The following is a 17,641-nucleotide window of genomic DNA, read 5'->3' on the forward strand; positions in this document are numbered from 1 at the left end:
TTCAAGTTATATGCAACAGATTACTTTTTAGATTACTTTTGTAATTCCAGGACTGGATCCTAGATTCAGTCCTGGGTCAGTTCTCAGAATCAGGTGATGAAAGTCGACTTTGGTACTGTAATGATTTTTAACTAATATTTATCTATTTTAAAAGTTGACACTTAGAAAATATTTCAGAGCAAACAATCAATGATTCCCGTATGTTCTCGTTACTTTTGTAATACAGTACTGGGTGCCTAGACTCAGTACTGGGACCTTTATCCAAAACAGGTAAGTAATTACGTTTTCAGTTATTATACGATTTTTGAAGAATATTTAAAGATTGCAGAAATCAACACTTAGAAGAAATTTTACAGAAAAACAGTCAATGGTTTCCTATAGAAGGAAAACGAGTTAAAGGTAAGTATAGTTGTGGGTACTTTTCAGAGTCAGTGGTGGGCACCAAGATCCAGCCCTGGGAGCTCACCTAAGAGCAGGTGAGTAAATTAGTTTGTCACTCGGCTGATTTTTGGTGAATATATGAAGATTTGAAAAGTCCACACTTAAAAGAAATTTCAGGAAAAAGCCAGTCAATGTTAGCCTATGAGGAAAATAGAGTTTGCGGTTTAAGGGTAAGTACTCGACTGGCAGAGTTGAGGTTCTGGGCACAGACTCCGGGGTCTCCCAGGGTCAGGTAGGTACAGTTAGTTCACCCTCAGCGACTCTAGGGCGGCCGGGTGCAGAGAGAGTTAGGCCCAATGTTATCCTATGAGGGATAGGGGGGCCTTGTTTGGTGGCTGCTGTCTGGCAAGCCACGCGGCTGTGGGAGCTGGGCTCCTGGTCACTTACTAAGGGCAAGTGGGGCAGTAGGTAGGTGTAGAGTTTTCACTGCCAGGGCCACTCGGGCGGCTGGGTGCAGAGGGCTTTTGAGCCTTCGGGCGCTCAATGGATTTTAATGGGAAATCTCCGGTTTGGAAAAAGACTGCAGGCTCTGGGACGAGGACTCTTCAGGTGCCACCACCACTTCGAGAGGTAAGTTGGGTAGTTGGAGGATAGGTAGGTACCCCGGGATTAGACACAGAGGGCCGTGGGGCGCCGGGTGCAGGGGTGCCTTTTGGTGTCAGAAAATCTTACCCTCTGTTGATCGCGGTTGGGGTGGCACACTTCTGAGGCTGCAGGCTTCTTCAGGATTGTCGAGGGGGGTCCTTGGGTGCCGGACTCGGGGTCACAGTCGCCGTGGGGTCGTCCTCGTGGGTTTAGTTCACTCCGGCACCGGCCAGGCATGGCTGGTGCAGAGTGGGCTGGGATCGCGGTTCCGGGCTGCTGCCAGGGGTGAAAGGTAGGTTCTGAGTAGAGCCTCTACTCATGGGAGTCCCAGGGAATCAGAGTTCAAAGGTAGCCAGGTCCTCCGGGGTTTGAGGTTGCTGGCCACAAGAGATGCCAGGTATTGAGCAGGAGCAGGTTCGAGGTCGACAGGTAGGGCTGGGGCCAAAGCAGTTGGTGTCTCCCTCTCCTTCGCAGCTGTAGGGCAGGTCTTCTTTTCTTCTCGCTCTTCTTGTAATTTCGGAATCTGGAATCTGGGGAAGGAAGGTTCAGGGTGCCCCTAAATACTAGATTTAGGGGCGTTACAGGTAGGTGAAGGACAGGGACCAATGGGTCCCCGTCCAGGGGTGGGTACACCCCCTATCCTGCCTCTCTCCTGTGGGAGGGGGGGCAGTAGCCTAGTCCTGATAGGGTAGGGCTCCCCATCTTCAAGATGGCGAGAGCCCGGAGATGTGCTTCACCTCGCCTCCCCCACCTGAGGGGTTGGTTTGGCAGGCTGGCACATCCCCTGTCCTTATTTGGGGTTTCCGGCCAAAGCTTCCCGCCAGAGTGGGGGGTTGCAGGGGCCTGGGGAAGCTCACAGAGGCGGTATGCCTTTGAAGCTTCCCCCTGCCCATCCTGGGGGAGGAGATTTAGCACCTCGCCCAGGATGTGCATTGTTGCAGGACCATGAGAGCAGGGGCTCTCCTACCCAGGGGTCCAGCAACATGTCTGCTGGGTGGCAGCCTAGGCAGCCTCAGAGCAGACGTGGATTAGTAGGTTAGGTTACAGGGGGCACCTCTAAGATGCCCTCTGGGGTGCTGGGTACATTAAATCCCACACTGGCATCAGTGTGGGTTTAATGTGCTGAGAAGTTTGATACCAAACTTCCCAGTCTTTAGTGTTGCCATTATGGTGCTGTGGAGCTCGTGTTTGACGAGCTCTCAGCACCATGTACTCTTAAATGGCAGCACTGCACTTACAGGGCTCAGGAATTGACCTGGGCACTGTAGGGGCACAGGGCTCCTGCTCCTATGCCCACACCATTGGCATAAAGCACCCAGCTAGAGGGGTGACTGATGTAATCCATGGCAGTGTAGGTGATGGGCATGGCACACAGGGATGTGTGCCATGTCGACTTTGCTTTGGTTTTGCACCCAAACACTCAGCCTGCAAAGGCAGTGTGTGTGTGTGTAAGGGTACAGGGCCTCTAAGGGTGGCCGAAGGTGTGCTGCAGCTCTTAGAGGTCTCCCTTGGTCACAAAGCCCTGGGTACTTAGGGTACCATTTACTAGGGCCTGACATGTGGCCAGGGTTTGCCAATTGGGGTTTGGTTTGTTTTAGGGAAGGAACATAGGCCCTGGGCACCTGATTGGCAGGAGTCCAGGGCACACTCAGTCAAAGTACATTCAGCAATTCAGCAAAAAGTGGGGGCATACCATGCAAGAAAGATGGCACTTTCTCACAGAAGGTCGAGCCTGTTGTAGTCTCTCGAGGGGACTGATTGACACCTCAGAGTTTCGGTAGGCAAGGTAAACACTGTCAAAGATTTTGATCGTGTCAGTATGGCACTTGTGTCTTGTTGCTGATTATCTTTGGACTCAGAGAAGAATACAGTCTACAGGCTCGAAGACAACTGGACAAGCTGTCCTCCTCAATGTCCGGCTTCTACTTCCTCCTCTGCCTCGACACAATGCTTCCCAAAGATAACAGGGGTATCTTCCAACTCCTGTCTCTGCATCCTCTGATGGGTGCACCTTCACTCATGTCTGTACCGAAGTGTCTTTTTGGATCGAAAGGCAAGGCATGTGCTGCCGCGTAGAGGCAGAGATGATGGTGGTGGGGCCATGAAAATTTTAAGAGGCATGAAGACAGTTTTGAAAGGGTGTCCTTTTCCACTAAGCATTCTCAGTGATGAATCTTGCGGGGTAATGCCCCGTAGACGTACCGAGACCCCTACGGTGAGGCATCGAAGAAGGTTGGTCTCCAGTGTACTGCTATGTGGACAAAACAGAACTGACTTAATGTGTAATGTTTACCAGTGCTACCAGATTTGAAGAGCAACCAAGAGGGCCCAAATGAAAGTGTTACCAGTGCTGAACAAGGAGCCTAATCTGTATGTCTGAACCAGACAGTGGGGGAAAAAAATAATTGAGTTGATGCCCATCCGCATTGCCAGCTAAAGGAAGTCATTATTCCTTGAGAGACTTCTTCACACAAAAAAAAAAACCTTGAAAAAGTTTGAGTCCAACACTAGATGGCAGGAGTATCCAGAGCATTTACATCTACAGCAACATGCTACAAACCTGAGTTACTCATCTGTAAGGGTCAAAAACTATGAAGGTAGGTAAAAGTGCGCGAGAGAGATTGTGAGTGAGTACTTTTATACATGTATGTATTAAGTAGGGAATAAAATCCAACAGGCTAATATTCCTCCAGACAACCCTAATATTCCTCCAGCGAACCAAAGTCCAATACAACGGAAGTCAGATATTAGCAATTACTACAATTTTCAGTGTACAATTTCTTACCTAGGTGTCAACGGACTAAGCGTGGCAGTTCCTCCAAGTAAATTCCGGCCACTTTTTGGTTTATTTTGAACCTGTTTTGTAAGGATAGATGTTCCAGATACAAGAGGAATAGCATCTGGAGATATCACAGCTGAGTCAATGTATGACACTGAAGAATCCGTGTTTAGAGAATACTTGGCATTGGAGGACTCCAAGTTCAGCCGGTTTAATTCCTGAAATTAACATTGGACAATTATTCCATGTGCATCATACAGTTTACAGTACTGCCGTAACAATTTGAATACAAACGTGAGCATAAAATATCACTACCTGTTTTTGCCTAATGTGCAGAGCTACAGCTCTGCAACACTGTAGTTACCTTTTTTTGACTAACTTTACTTCACTCTCCTGCTGAATGAATGTTAGAGGCCATCTGTGAGAGGCTGGCTCATCATATACCATACCACAAAGTTTTATAGTGTGTAGTGAGTCCAGTGGGTCTCAAGAGGTTGTACACAGGCTAAATAGAGGACACCAATGCTCCTTTTTATTTTAGTGTGGGCGAGCAGTTAGGCTTAGAAGAGGGCTGTGTTAATGTATTAGTTGTACACAGTGGCAATAAATGAGACACTCGATCAAAGACCAATTTATATAAATAGTACTTTGATATATTTACTAAGACCACACAACTTTCACACAAGCAAGTATGTTTTTAAATAAAAAGGTTTCAGTTTCAAAAGTGGACACTGCAATTTTCTATCTTTGCAATGTTAACCTATGGGAGGAAAACAATGCGGTTTTGCACACAAGTACCCAACTTACAGTTCCAGTCTTCAGTGTTGGAGGTCAGCAGAGGGCAAGGTTCAGTTAACCACAAACACTGCACCACCAGCGGCACGGGGCATCCGTGTGCAGAGGTCAAACCTGGTGTTATGGCCCAATGTTGAACAGAGACTGAGGGTACTCATAGACACACTGCTTGCAGGCAAGTAAAGTGGCTGCTAGGTTCAAGCTTTGGAGGTTTAGGCAAGCACATAGGGGGACATAAGGCAGCACCAAACAAACCACCAGCGGCAAAGGGGTGGCCAGGTGCAGGGTGCAAGCACGGTTGAGCGTCCAATGCAAGTAAATGGAGGAACTCTGCTTTGGAAATAAGCTACAGTCATCGAATCAGAAGCTGCACAAAGAGCACAAGCGACTGTAGACGTAAGTTGGGATGCTGTGAGTCGCAGGGACACAGTCTGTCAAGCTCTCCAAGGCCCAGGGGCTTTGGGTGCAGGGGTGTCCTTTGACGTCTGGTTTCTCTTACTGGAGCCAGTTGCGGTTGGGGGGAGCCTTCGAATTAACACTGCAGGCATCGCTGTGGAGTCCAGGCCCCAACCATTTCGGTAATTCTCTTGAAGTGTAACGAGGGGACACAGTTAGTTTGACAGTTCTTGAATTTGCTGTATCGCATCGTGATTGGCTAACACTGGATGGACCAGATAGGAATAGTCTCATTGCCGGTAAACAGATGCACATGTATAACATTTTTTTGCCTCATCTATGCCAGAGTGGCGGACCGTGAGGTAATTGCTGTCAGCAATAAAGTTTGACTTTGCTTGACCGCTGTTTTGATTGGCTAACATCTGAGGAAACTCATTTCCAAAGAATAGCAAGAGATGCAAAACAGTTCTTTTGCTACATTCATATCCGATTGGCAGATAGTTGACGAACCAGAGAGGAAACTGAATTGATTATTTTTAAAGGAAAGGAGCAGGTTTAGGATATGAGAAACCTCTTAATGGGTAGAACCGCTTAACTTCATGTTTTTAAGCTATAAGAGAGTTAAAGAGCGATCTTAGTTTATCATATATTGTTTAACACGTAGAGTTTGGAAAGATAAGCCAGACAGACCGGAATGGAGGAGTCAGAATCATGCAAGGAGATGAGATTGGCCAAATGGATTCATATTAAGGGGAGGAGAGGTATTATAATGAAAGCAGATAATGGACTGGTTACTTGTTGCTTTAAAATCTTCCTAACCAGATAACACAGGTTAGAAGCGCTTTTCCTGTGGCATTCGGCTGTAGGATACGAAGGAGCAAGGTCAATAGCCCCGTGGTGGGAAGTAGGAGTAACAGACGAATTAGGTCACACTAAGAAGATAAAAATATTCTTTTTTAGTCTTTTTAGGACAGTATTTTGTTTGGAGGATAGTAACATATTAAAACAGGTCCTTTTTAAATACAGTCCCCAATTAGAAAGGGGGGGGATGGGCACTACTTGAGAATTCCAATATTGTACTGTCACTAGGATTATTTAATACGATGACATTTTAGAGAAAAGTTTTTCTTTGAGCTGAATTGTCATTCTCTTAAATTCTAGATGAAATAGGGGGTACTATAGTACCCAGGAGAAAAATAAATAACGAAATTGAAGCTGAAGCTCCACTTAACGCCAATAAACCATTATATGGAAAACCCTAGTGAGAGCAATTTGGACACATGCTAGATGGATAAGTAGTGTAATTATGAGATTTTGGATAATTTCGGATTATGCTGCTTAGAAACGGTCATGGATAACATGCCGAAAGTGACTTAGTAGAATGTCATGTCCTTTTTAGGTCTCGCCTGGCGTAGGCTGCGCGCATGCGAGGTCTCACTGGCGAGATTTAATGTTAACGGGGTTTTTTTGTAAGGGGCTTTTAGCCCCGCCCCTCTGTTCCATTGGCTGGCGTCACCGTTTATGGTAAACAGTGGCCAGCCATTGGAACAGAGCTGTGCATGACGTATTTGCTCAGCTTTTTGAGCCGTCCCACTTGGACGGGCTCGCCTGAATTACGTTGGTCGCAAAAGGTTTGTTATCTTTATGGGGCCATGTGCTTCTAACACATGGCCCTACAAAGACAAGAAACATTTTAGCAGGCGAGGCCGGCAGAAAAAGCCGAGCAAATACGTCATGCCGAGCGCTTGTGTACTTTAGCTGCTTGATGTGCTCTGTAGTATAGTGTGCCGTGTGCCCCAGTGAGCTGAAAGGCTTCACAGCTCTCCATGCCTGTGGGTCGTGAGGGGACTTCGGGGAGCTGGGGGCGGCAGCACGTGTGCAGCTCCTGTAATAACCTTCTCGCAGAGGGAGACGCTAATTGGCAGGGCTTCGTGGTCTTCTCGGTGGGCACAGCAATTATCTTCCTGTGTTCAGCCAGGCCCCCGCCGCCCCCTCCTGCCCACCATCAGCGCTATAAATAGCTCCGTCCTTTATGTCATGGGGATGATTGACAGGTACCGAGGCGGCCCCTGTGTGTGAACATCCTTTACACTGGTGGGGGGCGGTGCCATACAAAAAGCACATGATTGTTGGAGGAAGCGGGCCCGAAGGGCCTGGCACCCAGGTTTCCCAGTATGCATCGCGGTGGGGGTCAGTGACCATATAATGTACAGATGGGTGTGTAATATAGGCCTGCACCCTCTGTGTGAGCTGGCTCCAGTTTCATTACTACAGTCTGCGGGTGTCTTCAGTACTCACCTATGACAAGGGAATGACGTCCCTGCTGTACTGACGTCACCGCCGGGCTGTAAACATGAGGTCAGACTGACTGCTGCTCCACCGAAACAATTAAAAGAGGAAACCGCTCAGGGTCGTTTCTAGTTCCTTTCCTGGAAGGGACGTCATTTGCGATGAGCGTTACAACAAACAAATGGACGGAATGCTGACAATGCATACATTCTCCCCCAGTCAAGAGATCTGGGTTAAATCCATCGTTCTTTTGCCCACTACACCACCCCAGTTCAGACATGGCCATATGCAAATCAGTCTTGACCCTGTGCCTCATGGGAACAGTCCAGCCCGAACTGCCAAGCCATGTCTTCCCTGGACCGGAATCAATCATCCTAGGACCGGTTTCTGGCTATCAGCCGTCATCAGCCAGGATAGCTTGACTCCAGTGGCGTAGTGAGCACAGGTCCCACGTCTGGGAATACCCATCCCACTTAGGGCGGAAAGCGTTACAACAAACAAATGGACGGAATGCTGACAAGCTGTCAAGCTATCCTGGCTGATAGCCAGAAACCGGTCCTAGGATGCTTGATTCCGGTCCAGGGAAGACATGGCTTGGCAGTTCGGGCTGGACTGTTCCCATGAGGCACAGGGTCAAGACTGATTTGCATATGGCCATGTCTGAACTGGAGTGGCGTAGTGGGCAAAAGAACGATGGATTTAACCCAGATCTCTTGACTGGAGGAGAATGTCTGCATTGTCAGCATTCCGTCCATCATTTGTTTGTTGTAACGTCATTTGCGATGAGCCAGCATTCCTGGCAGAGTGGTTATGTATCTCAATGCTGGAAAACAGGGACCAATCGGTACCTTCTGAACTACGAAGCCAATCTTTGACTCACCTCACAAGGCAAAAAAATATGTTTTTCCCAAAAAATTGTAAGTTGCATCTAGGCTGGGTATGGAAACTCTGATTGCTGCCTTATTCGTAGGACCGCGAAGTAAACAAACACATAATGGATGGAATGTTGAATTAATCTCAGCCCAGGTAATCACTCAGGTCGCATCCCAGTCCACCAATGTTTTGCACACTAGGTCACCTCAGATTGGACCTAGGTATATGCTAATCAGTCCCGCCTAGGTGGGTCAGGTATGCTCTGACGTGGGCCTCATGCACATGTCGTCACTGGAAACAGCTATACCTGGCTGAGGAGCCCTAAGTGGGATGTTACCCGTCCTGGGGGATTGTTTATTGTGTTGCAGGCTAATTTGTAGCACCTTACTACATGTACACCCATTTGCCCCTAGCTCGCTTCCTCCCTTCCCTGGCCCAGCCCTTCCACTCTACGTTGTGTGCTGGTGCTATTCACAGCCAGGCGTCGCTATACACACTCTGCGGGTTTCAAGCCCCTGCCAATCAATAAATTACTTTATATAGTGCGCGTTCTGTTACTGCACAAGTACCCACCATAAGCCTAGCCGCAGTGCTAACTTGATAATCTATCACAACATTACCTCACTGGGTAGCGTCCTACAATTTTTTAATTGGCTTTTGTGCTTTAATTTTGCCCTTAGCAAAAAACTTTTACCCTACATACTTTCCACGGCCCGCACACATGCCTTCCAGCACTTGGCACTGCACCGGCAGTGTTACAATAATATTCTTCTAACGGAGCATTACCCCATGGGGTAGCTTACTACCCATTTGCTAATACGCTTCTGCAACTTTCATTTTGCCCATTATAAATAATTTTGCCTTACGTACTTTACACGGGCCAGACACATGCCCTAAAGCACTTTTTGTACTACCGTACACGTACATTTTTAAAGCCTTCGTACATGGACTTATATTCACCTGTTCACTCCCTCCTTCCCCCCCCAATCCGGTCCCTCCGCCCTCCATTGGGTGCTGGTGCTCGTCAAAGGCCAACGTAGCTATTAACAAACGCTGTATGGGTTTCAAGCCGCTACCCAAAAAAACAATACATTTATATACATAGCACACGCTCAGTTTTTGCGTCTAGCCACAGTGCTACCACAATAATCTTTCAACATAGCATTATTTCGCAGGGTAGCATCACCTATTTACCAATAGGCTTCAGCACCCTTAATAAATAATTTTGCCTTTTATACTGTTCACAGGCCATACACATGCCTTAAAGCACTACTTTTCACTATAGCACAGGTTAATTTGTAGGGCCTTAACACACAGATTTTCGTTGCCCCTCGCTTGCTCACTTCCTCACCATTCCCCCCCGGTCCACCCCTCCTCCCTCCACTCTATACCGGTTCTAGTCACACAGACGTGGTTATAAACAGTCGGGCTAAACACATGCCCTCCAGCCCTTTTCAACTGTCTCGAAGGCTAATTTCCTAATCTTGTGTATCTCACCATCTATTTTGCACCCTCAATTACAAGCTAAAAGCAACATATTGTGTGCTTAAACCACATGCTGCAACTTTTGCCATGTTCGTGAAAGCTTTCATTAAATTGCAACAAAAAAACCCATAAAAAATGCAATAGGTCTCGCCTTTTATTAAGTTAAAGCCATTTGCTTAGCTATATAATACCATTAGCAAAGCAAATGGCTTTAACTTAATCAAAGGCGAGACCTATTGCATTTTCAATGCTTGTTTATTGAATGGTTTTAGGTTGTAAATAGGCAGGTGATTATATTTATTGGTGCAAGAGTAAGGAAATCATTATATACATAAAGAATGGTCTTTTTTCTAAAAAATGATCCCAATTGTAAATATACACCGCAGATTGGCAATTTATATAGTATTTAGGTAGGAAGTCTTTAGGGGTATGTAGCAACATGTATTTACTGTGTTATTATTTATGCACATTTTGTACTACACCATCTGAGTATCATTGCATGATACACATGAGTAATGCATGTTTTTTTTATTATTTCACAGCCCAGTTGAAGTCCTAAAGGGACAAAACGCATTGGCTGGGCTGATTGAAAAATGTGTTTATTATGAAAATAAATAAAATTGGACTGGACATATATTCGCAAGACTCCCGGAAGATTAATTTTGTCAAATTCAACGTATTGGATAGATTTTGGGACTTCTGGCTGATGTTGAAAATGTAAAGATGGAATAAATTACAAATATAAAAAACTGCTTCTGATAAAATTACGCTCCTTTTCAATATTTGTAAGGCCTCAGCAAGACTTTTACAAATTTTTAAAAAATGTCAATTAAAAAAATGAGCGGAATTAAAGGCAATTTTTAGATTGTAGTCTTGTGACAGGGGTCGACCAAGTGGTTCAACAAATGCAAAGTCGTAGACCCAACCGCTGATCCACCAATCTAGGAAGCTGGTTCTGTATACACCAGGGGTCTCCAACGAGTAGCTCGGGAGCTACTGGTTGCTCGCCGGTACCTTCAAAGTAGCTCTCTGAGGTGAAGTAAAGCCAGTATCAAATTCAGAGAGTAGGTTCCTATTAAAGAAGGCAGCACTGCTCATCTCAGGACCCTTGGAGTGACAGCCAGCCACATTTATGGCAGTAACTAATGCTAACACTCAAACACACACTGTGTCGACCTATAGGGCCCTATACATGACCGCCTGTATTCAATCTGAATACAATTAAGCCACAAGGAGATTGACCATTGTTGTAGTCCCTCCTTTATCAGGCGCAACAGTGCACCATCAAAGAAATATGGCAGCAGTAGCCTGAGCAGTAATCAGTGATGACCCACCAAAGTGTGGAAATGCAGGCGTCAGAGTGAAAACATGTCAGTTGGATGCATGATCAGCCCATGACCTGAGGAGAACAGGGTATGATCCAGACCAGAGAAAATTAAGAGATTCATCAACATTTATGTTTGTGTCCATAATAAACACTATTGCTTCCTGAAACGATGCCTGGTACCAAGAACCGCCAAATGTATATGCTAGCCCCTATCATAAGAGTGTCATCTCCGGCTTAATTGTGTCCATTCCTGGCATAATAGTGCCAATGGCATAATATTGGTCATCCTTGACTATTTTAATATTGTGGGTCTAGTCATGGTATACTGGCAGCCATCGTTGACATACTAAGAGCATGACTGGCCTATATGTACCTATTTCCGACATATTAATGGTCATGACTGATATATGGTCTCATCCCTGATCCTTATGGTTAACAGCCCTGGCACAACTGTGGCCCCAGTATAATGATGGGTATTACTGGCATAATACAGGCATTCGTGGTGATATGGTGAGTATCCATGGAATATGAATGTAATATCTGGGAATTCAAAATAGTCTGTCCATATGAGGCATTTGTACATGGGAGTACATGAAAAGGACAAGCTGATGTTTTGGGATTGCGGATTTCCCAATAATTGAAAACTGATATTTTAAAGGCAGTTTTAGTTGTCAAAAATGGGTTTTGTTCTGGAAATTTGAGTTTGTTTGCCCACAGTGCAAAATGTTATTAAATAGAAAATGTGCATTTTCAGAAACTGGGGAATGATCATTCAAGCGGAGCTGGGGAGACGTACTGCTGTGCTTATATCCTTTGTGCCAAAGGGCACGTCAAGATTTGACTGTTACTTCGTAAGTAACGGGGAGGCATTTAATATTGGTTAACTTTTTCCCAGCATTTCTGCTGGTAACCGCACTTGATATACTTGGGTGGTAACTACTGGAAATCCTGCTTTGGGTGGTCATAGTGTAGTCACTATTTTACAGTTATAAAATTTGCTAGTAGCTCAGGAAGACTTTCCTTGAGCAGAACTAGCTCTCACTATAGAAAAGGTTGGAGACCCCTGGTTTAGGTACTGCAGTACATTATTAAGCAGGGCAACACTCTTGTAGACACTAAGTTACTTTGTTGCAATTTAAGGCAAAGTCAAGATTCAATTCAGCACTCCAGGTGCAACACAATTGGCACTAGGGCGGCTTGGTGCAGAGTGCAGGGGTGCCAATGCTAGTCAATGGGGGCTCTGGGCACATTGGTTTGAGGTGGCTCACAGGGAGATAAAGCAGCCTTGGAGGACAATCTTCAGGAGTTAAGGTAAGTACAAAGGGGCCCAAAGCAGCACCAAAACGACAACACCAGCGGCATGGGATGGCCGGGTGCAGAATGCTCACACAGTGTCGGGTAGTCAGTTACCCTGTGGAGATTGTCGGTTCCAGTTTCACCTGCAGGCTAGGACCAGGGGGTCTTTCCGGTGAAACCAGCAACCAGGGGAGGAAGGTGAGGCCAGATGACATTGGGGCACCGTTGGTTCTGTTCACCAGAAAGCAGGGGTTCTTTAGAAGTCTAGGTTACACCAGGCAGGTCGCAGTTGAGTGGGGTCTTGGTGCAAAGGTTGCAAGCATGGTCCCAAATGGTATGTTAAAATATTTTATAGAGCGTAAATAATCGCCAGGAGGAGTCAAGGCACTACTGAGTATCAGAGCGTGTACGCTGAATTATAGGTGAAGAGCCATGTCTTCAATGACTTAGAAAAAGAAAGCAAGTTTGTGATTTAATATACAGTGGCATGGAGTTCCAAAGTTTTGAAGTCCTGGTCACGAAACTTCTGCCGCCCCAAGAGATGCGCTTGAACCTAAGAATCATAAGGTTTCTTGCCACACGAACGGAAAGGCCTCTCTGGGAGGTACAATTTAAGCTTCTCCTTGAGATAATTTGGGCCAAGATCATGCAAAGCCCTAAATGTGATACATAGGGCTTTAAAATGGACTCTTTCTTTGACCGGGAACCAATGAAGTACCCATAGAGCTAATTTAGCTGATTGGAATTTAAGGATTGCGAACAAAAGGCTAGTGGCAGTATTCTGAAGGGGCTGCACCTGCACGTTTAGATACAGCCCATTGAAGTAATCTAATTTTGACTGTATTAATGCGGTTACTAATGTTCTTTGCAGACGTGGTGAAATATATAAAAGAATCTGTTTGATCACCTTGAGTGTATAAAACGTAGACAAGATAGTGGCACTTACCCGGTCACCAAAGGTAAGTTAATTGTCTATAAAGACACCAAGATTTCTGACTAACAGGAGATGGTAGCGGGCCTAGATTTTGTGGTCAGCAGGAAGGTGTCCAGCAGGTGGTGTCCTTGCCGAAAAGGAGGACCTTGCTAGGATTCAGTTTAAGACCATTTCTGTCCATCCAGTCTTTTAGGGCCACCATGCAATCATGGAGTCCGTGTACAGCGTTGTCAAGAGGGGTTAGAAAACACCACAATCTGGGTACCGTTGGCATATGATACCAGGGAGAAACCAAATGATCCGATCAGATCCGCAAGGGGCGCAACATACACATTAAATAGTGTTGGGCTCAATTGGAACCCATACGGCACTCCGCAAGGCAATGAGAAAGACTTGGATTCAAACTCTATTAGAGACACTGTCTGTTCACAGTCACTCAAAAGGGATTTTAACAGAGAGAACAGCTTCTCTAATGCCTATATGAGCCAAGCGGTCAATCAGAAATATCTAACAATATAAGGCGCAGCACATCCTCCATTATCGAGGATACATCTGATATCCTCCATGGCTGTTGTAAGTGCAGTCTCAGTGCTATGACTGCTTCTAAATCCAAACTGGGTCTGATCTAATACATCATGCTGCTAAATGAAACTACAGAAAAATTGCAAATCTCTCAAAGAGTGGGGGTCTAAGGGATGGATTTATACACTTAAACAGTTTTTATCCCCAGATCAACATATAATACACCAAATAAACTGTATGTCTCACATTAAATATGATCCTCCTGTGACAATGAAAACGAAAAAGGATTAACTGATAGTTTCTAGGTAATACATCATAGTACAAGTTAATTAAACAATGATTCCCATCAGCCACAACAAGCGGCTTGCTTCATCATCTGGGAACCAAGAACTATCGGTAAACCACTTATTACTTGAGAAACGTAAATCGTGGTTACAGATAAGTCCCAGAGTGGATAACCATATAATTTATATGAGAGAAGCCTATATGATTTCAATGGGGGTGATGCTTGCAGTGCCAGTGATGTGAAAAAAGAAAAGTGATGTTAAGATTGGCAATCAAGACCCAAAAATATTTTAATGAGGCGCTGTCATGATGCCAAGGTAAAAACAGTGCTTATACAGCTCGAAATAGCTGTGAGAAAACAGGTCTACATGTTTCAGCCCATGGATATTCGAATCCGGGCTTTCGTCAGGACCATGGGATAAGCTACTGCAAAGAAGTGTTAATGTATTAAACAAACAAAAAAGAAGAATTCAATTTCGTAACGGGACAACCTGACCACTTCTGTAAGTCCCGGAGAAAATGGGCAGATAGTGATTCCAGAACGAAACCTAGAAACAATCAAACAAAAAGATACTTGCAGAGAATCCAATTCGTAATAATGACAAAGTCACTCAAGGATCAAGTAAGCATATGGAAAGTTTCACCATTTATGCACAATACTAATGATGTATCTTAGCACCAAAACGTTGTGTTCTATGATGATTGACAAAGTACTTACCCGGTATGTTGCGGGTACGCACCTCGCCTCACCTGGCAACTGCTCAGGTCATGAGGCACCGCTCTAAAATACAATTGTCTCAGTCAGAACACCAGTATCAAAAATGCAGATTTGGTAACATTATTTCTCATAATGCACATGTTAAAATCAAGGCAGAACAGTAACAGGAGCCCTTGAAAAGATGTTAAGGTGCTGATGATAAATGCATGCTTAATTCTTACTTTGGTACTCAGCTACTTCACGATATCCAAGCTGATTAGAGTCAGACCCAATGCTCAAAAAAGCCGATGTTATTAAAGGCAGAAGGTCATTCTAAGAATCAGTACGCCTGACCAAATTATCTAGGCTTAAATCTTACTCTGGCACTAAGCAACTTCGCGATATCCACGCTGATTAAAGTCAAACCCAATGCTCAAAAGAGCCGATGTTATTAAGGGCAGAATGTCATTCTAAAAATTAGTCCGCCTGACCAGATTATCTAGGCAAGGACTAGTCAAACAACAACACACAGCTATATCTTGTGTCTAATTACAAGCAATATTGGAATGCACACATATCGAGGCAAAACCAAAATGAAAATATCCAAAATGGAAAGAAGACTGCTCGCCTCACTCACCTATCCGTCGGTACCCCTCGCTGTTCCTTAGTTATAAGGGGAAGTACCGGCTTTAGGGAAAAGGGGGTCTATAAATATCATTAGTATCGTAAGGAACGCTAGTTGCGTGACTCACGCGAGGCAAGAGGACACAATAGAACGCCTGGCGCATACAAAGAGCGTCATCACGTTAGGCGTGCCAGAGCTATTCTTACTGGGATTTGTAGTATAATTATGCTACATCCATCAATGTATATATAATGAAAAAGAAGAAAGGCCGCATCATTTTATAGAAAACGCTAATCTGGTCAGCGTGCACCGTAAGAATGCATCGCGCATGGATCTGTAAAAATCATTGGTGTCCCTCGAAACGCTACTCGCGTCGCTCGCATTGAACAAACGGACGCATAGTTAGCATGCATCAGGGGAGTACATAGAACATAAAAAAATTTCACCACAATGGACACGGCAGGTCTCGTCTTTCCTAGATATGTAGAATAACTAAGTGTGATAGGTATAGTTAAGTCATGGTGTAAAGTCTAATATATACGGGGTGAACCTAAAACTCAAAGGTTCCCAAAATATTAGAATTATAAAGCATTTAGAGTTGAGGTACCAATAATGCCCTTCACATAGTGAATAACTTGGCAGAATCTAGAGCATCAGCCAGATCTCCAAAGGCAAATGCTCGTTATTAGAAATGCTCATTACACCAACAAAAAATTGTCGTAAAAATTACACCAAGAAACAATTGTCGTAAAATTTACAAATCTGGCAAAAAATCTTCAACTGGAAGTAAGTTGTTAAATCATAGATTCAGCCTGGGACAGGAATGAAAAACCAAAGGACAGTGTTAAAATGCTGTCCATGGTATTTCGTCATTTAATCCATGGCAAACACTCCCCAGTTTAAATACCCATTTTTGTTCCTTTATGAACAGGAATTTTGTGATATCCGTGACGTGAGGTGGAATAAAGGGTTGTTCTAGTATTAACCACCTAAGGTCTTCCGGTTTATGTTTTAGTGCGAGAAAATGATTGGTCAATTTAGTGGCTTGTCTACTCTGCCCGATGGTACTTTAATGCTCACTGATGCGTACCTTAATCTTTCGGGTCGTCATTCCCACATACCTGAGGGAACAAGGACAAGTGATCAGGTAGATCACCTTATCTGTGTTGCAATTCGTATGCTTCTTTAGGACCCAAGGTCGATATGTCCCAATGTCTACTGTTTTAGTAGATTGGGTTTGCGGACACACTGAACAAGATCCACAGGGAAAATGGCCTGTTACAGGTGGTAGATCCCATAATGTCAGAGCCGGCGTACCAACTTTGCCTTTCGGTCTTGTATGTACAAGGCTGTCTGTCAGATTGGTACCTCTTTTAAATGAGAAAAGAGGTGGTGGAATATTCTCATTTCCTACATTGAGGATGCGCCAGTGTTTCCGAATGGCTTTTTGCACACTATTAGATAGTGTGCTGAAAGTGTTGACACAAGTAATTCTTGTCAGTGGAGGTTTGGGTAAAGGAAGTTCCAACAATGCATCCCGATTATTGTTAGTCGCTCTTTTCCAGGCCTGTTTAACCAAATGTTTGGGATATTGCCTGTCCTTCAGTTGTTTCGACAGTTCTTCTGAATGGCGTTCAAAATTCTCTCTTTCTGAGCAATTGCGCCGAATTCGTAAGAACTGTCCCACAGGTAAATTTTCTCGAAGAGATTTCGGATGATGACTCTCAAAGCTGAGTAACGAGTGCTTAGATTGAGGTTTCTTATACAGATCACTCCCGAGTCTTCCTAGTTTAGGACAAATCGAGATATCGAGAAAGGGTAGTGTGGCTTTGTCATGACTGAACCTCAAAAAATTATTCTGAGAGTTGAGCCAAGAGTGGAAGTCTAAAAGTGTAGCTACTGTCCCACGCCACACCACAAAGATATCTATATATCTCTTCCACACCAGGATTTGTTCCAAAAATGGGTTACAGATGTTCAACACACTATTCTGTTAAAAAAGATGAACATACAGATTGGCCAGGCTCGGCGCAAAAATGCTGCCCATAGATGTTCGAGGTTTGAAGATATATTTTTTCTTCAAATTGGAATTTTTTTCCCCTCATGGCCAGCCTGGCACATTCCATAATAAAGTGTGTGGGTGTAATGGTGTCAATAACACTGGTGTCAAGAATGCCCCTAATCGCTTCCAGGGTTTCTTCTTGCAGAATGCAAGTGTAGAGTGATTCTACATCAAAACTGACCAACAGGTCAGTCTCTTTCCACCACAATTGCCACAGTTTGCACCTGAGCCCCCTTTTCTTGGTCCACAG

At 44.7% G+C, this 17,641-nt stretch overlaps 1 protein-coding gene across 6 annotated transcripts in view; it reads right to left on the reverse strand.

Moving 5' to 3' along the window:
* The window catches only part of CDC27 (cell division cycle 27), a 1,680,535-nt gene that overhangs the window by 1,142,963 nt on the left and 519,931 nt on the right, over positions 1–17,641 (reverse strand). For all 6 annotated transcript variants that reach the window (XM_085650282.1, XM_085650285.1, XM_085650283.1 and 3 more), the window contains one exon: positions 3,812–4,023. In XM_085650282.1, the coding sequence (XP_085506408.1) occupies positions 3,812–4,023 (212 nt within the window). The remainder of the gene's footprint in view (positions 1–3,811; positions 4,024–17,641) is intronic.

Source organism: Triturus cristatus, chromosome 1_1 (genome assembly GCF_964204655.1).
Source record: "Triturus cristatus chromosome 1_1, aTriCri1.1, whole genome shotgun sequence".
NCBI classification, from domain to species: Eukaryota; Metazoa; Chordata; class Amphibia; order Caudata; family Salamandridae; genus Triturus; species Triturus cristatus.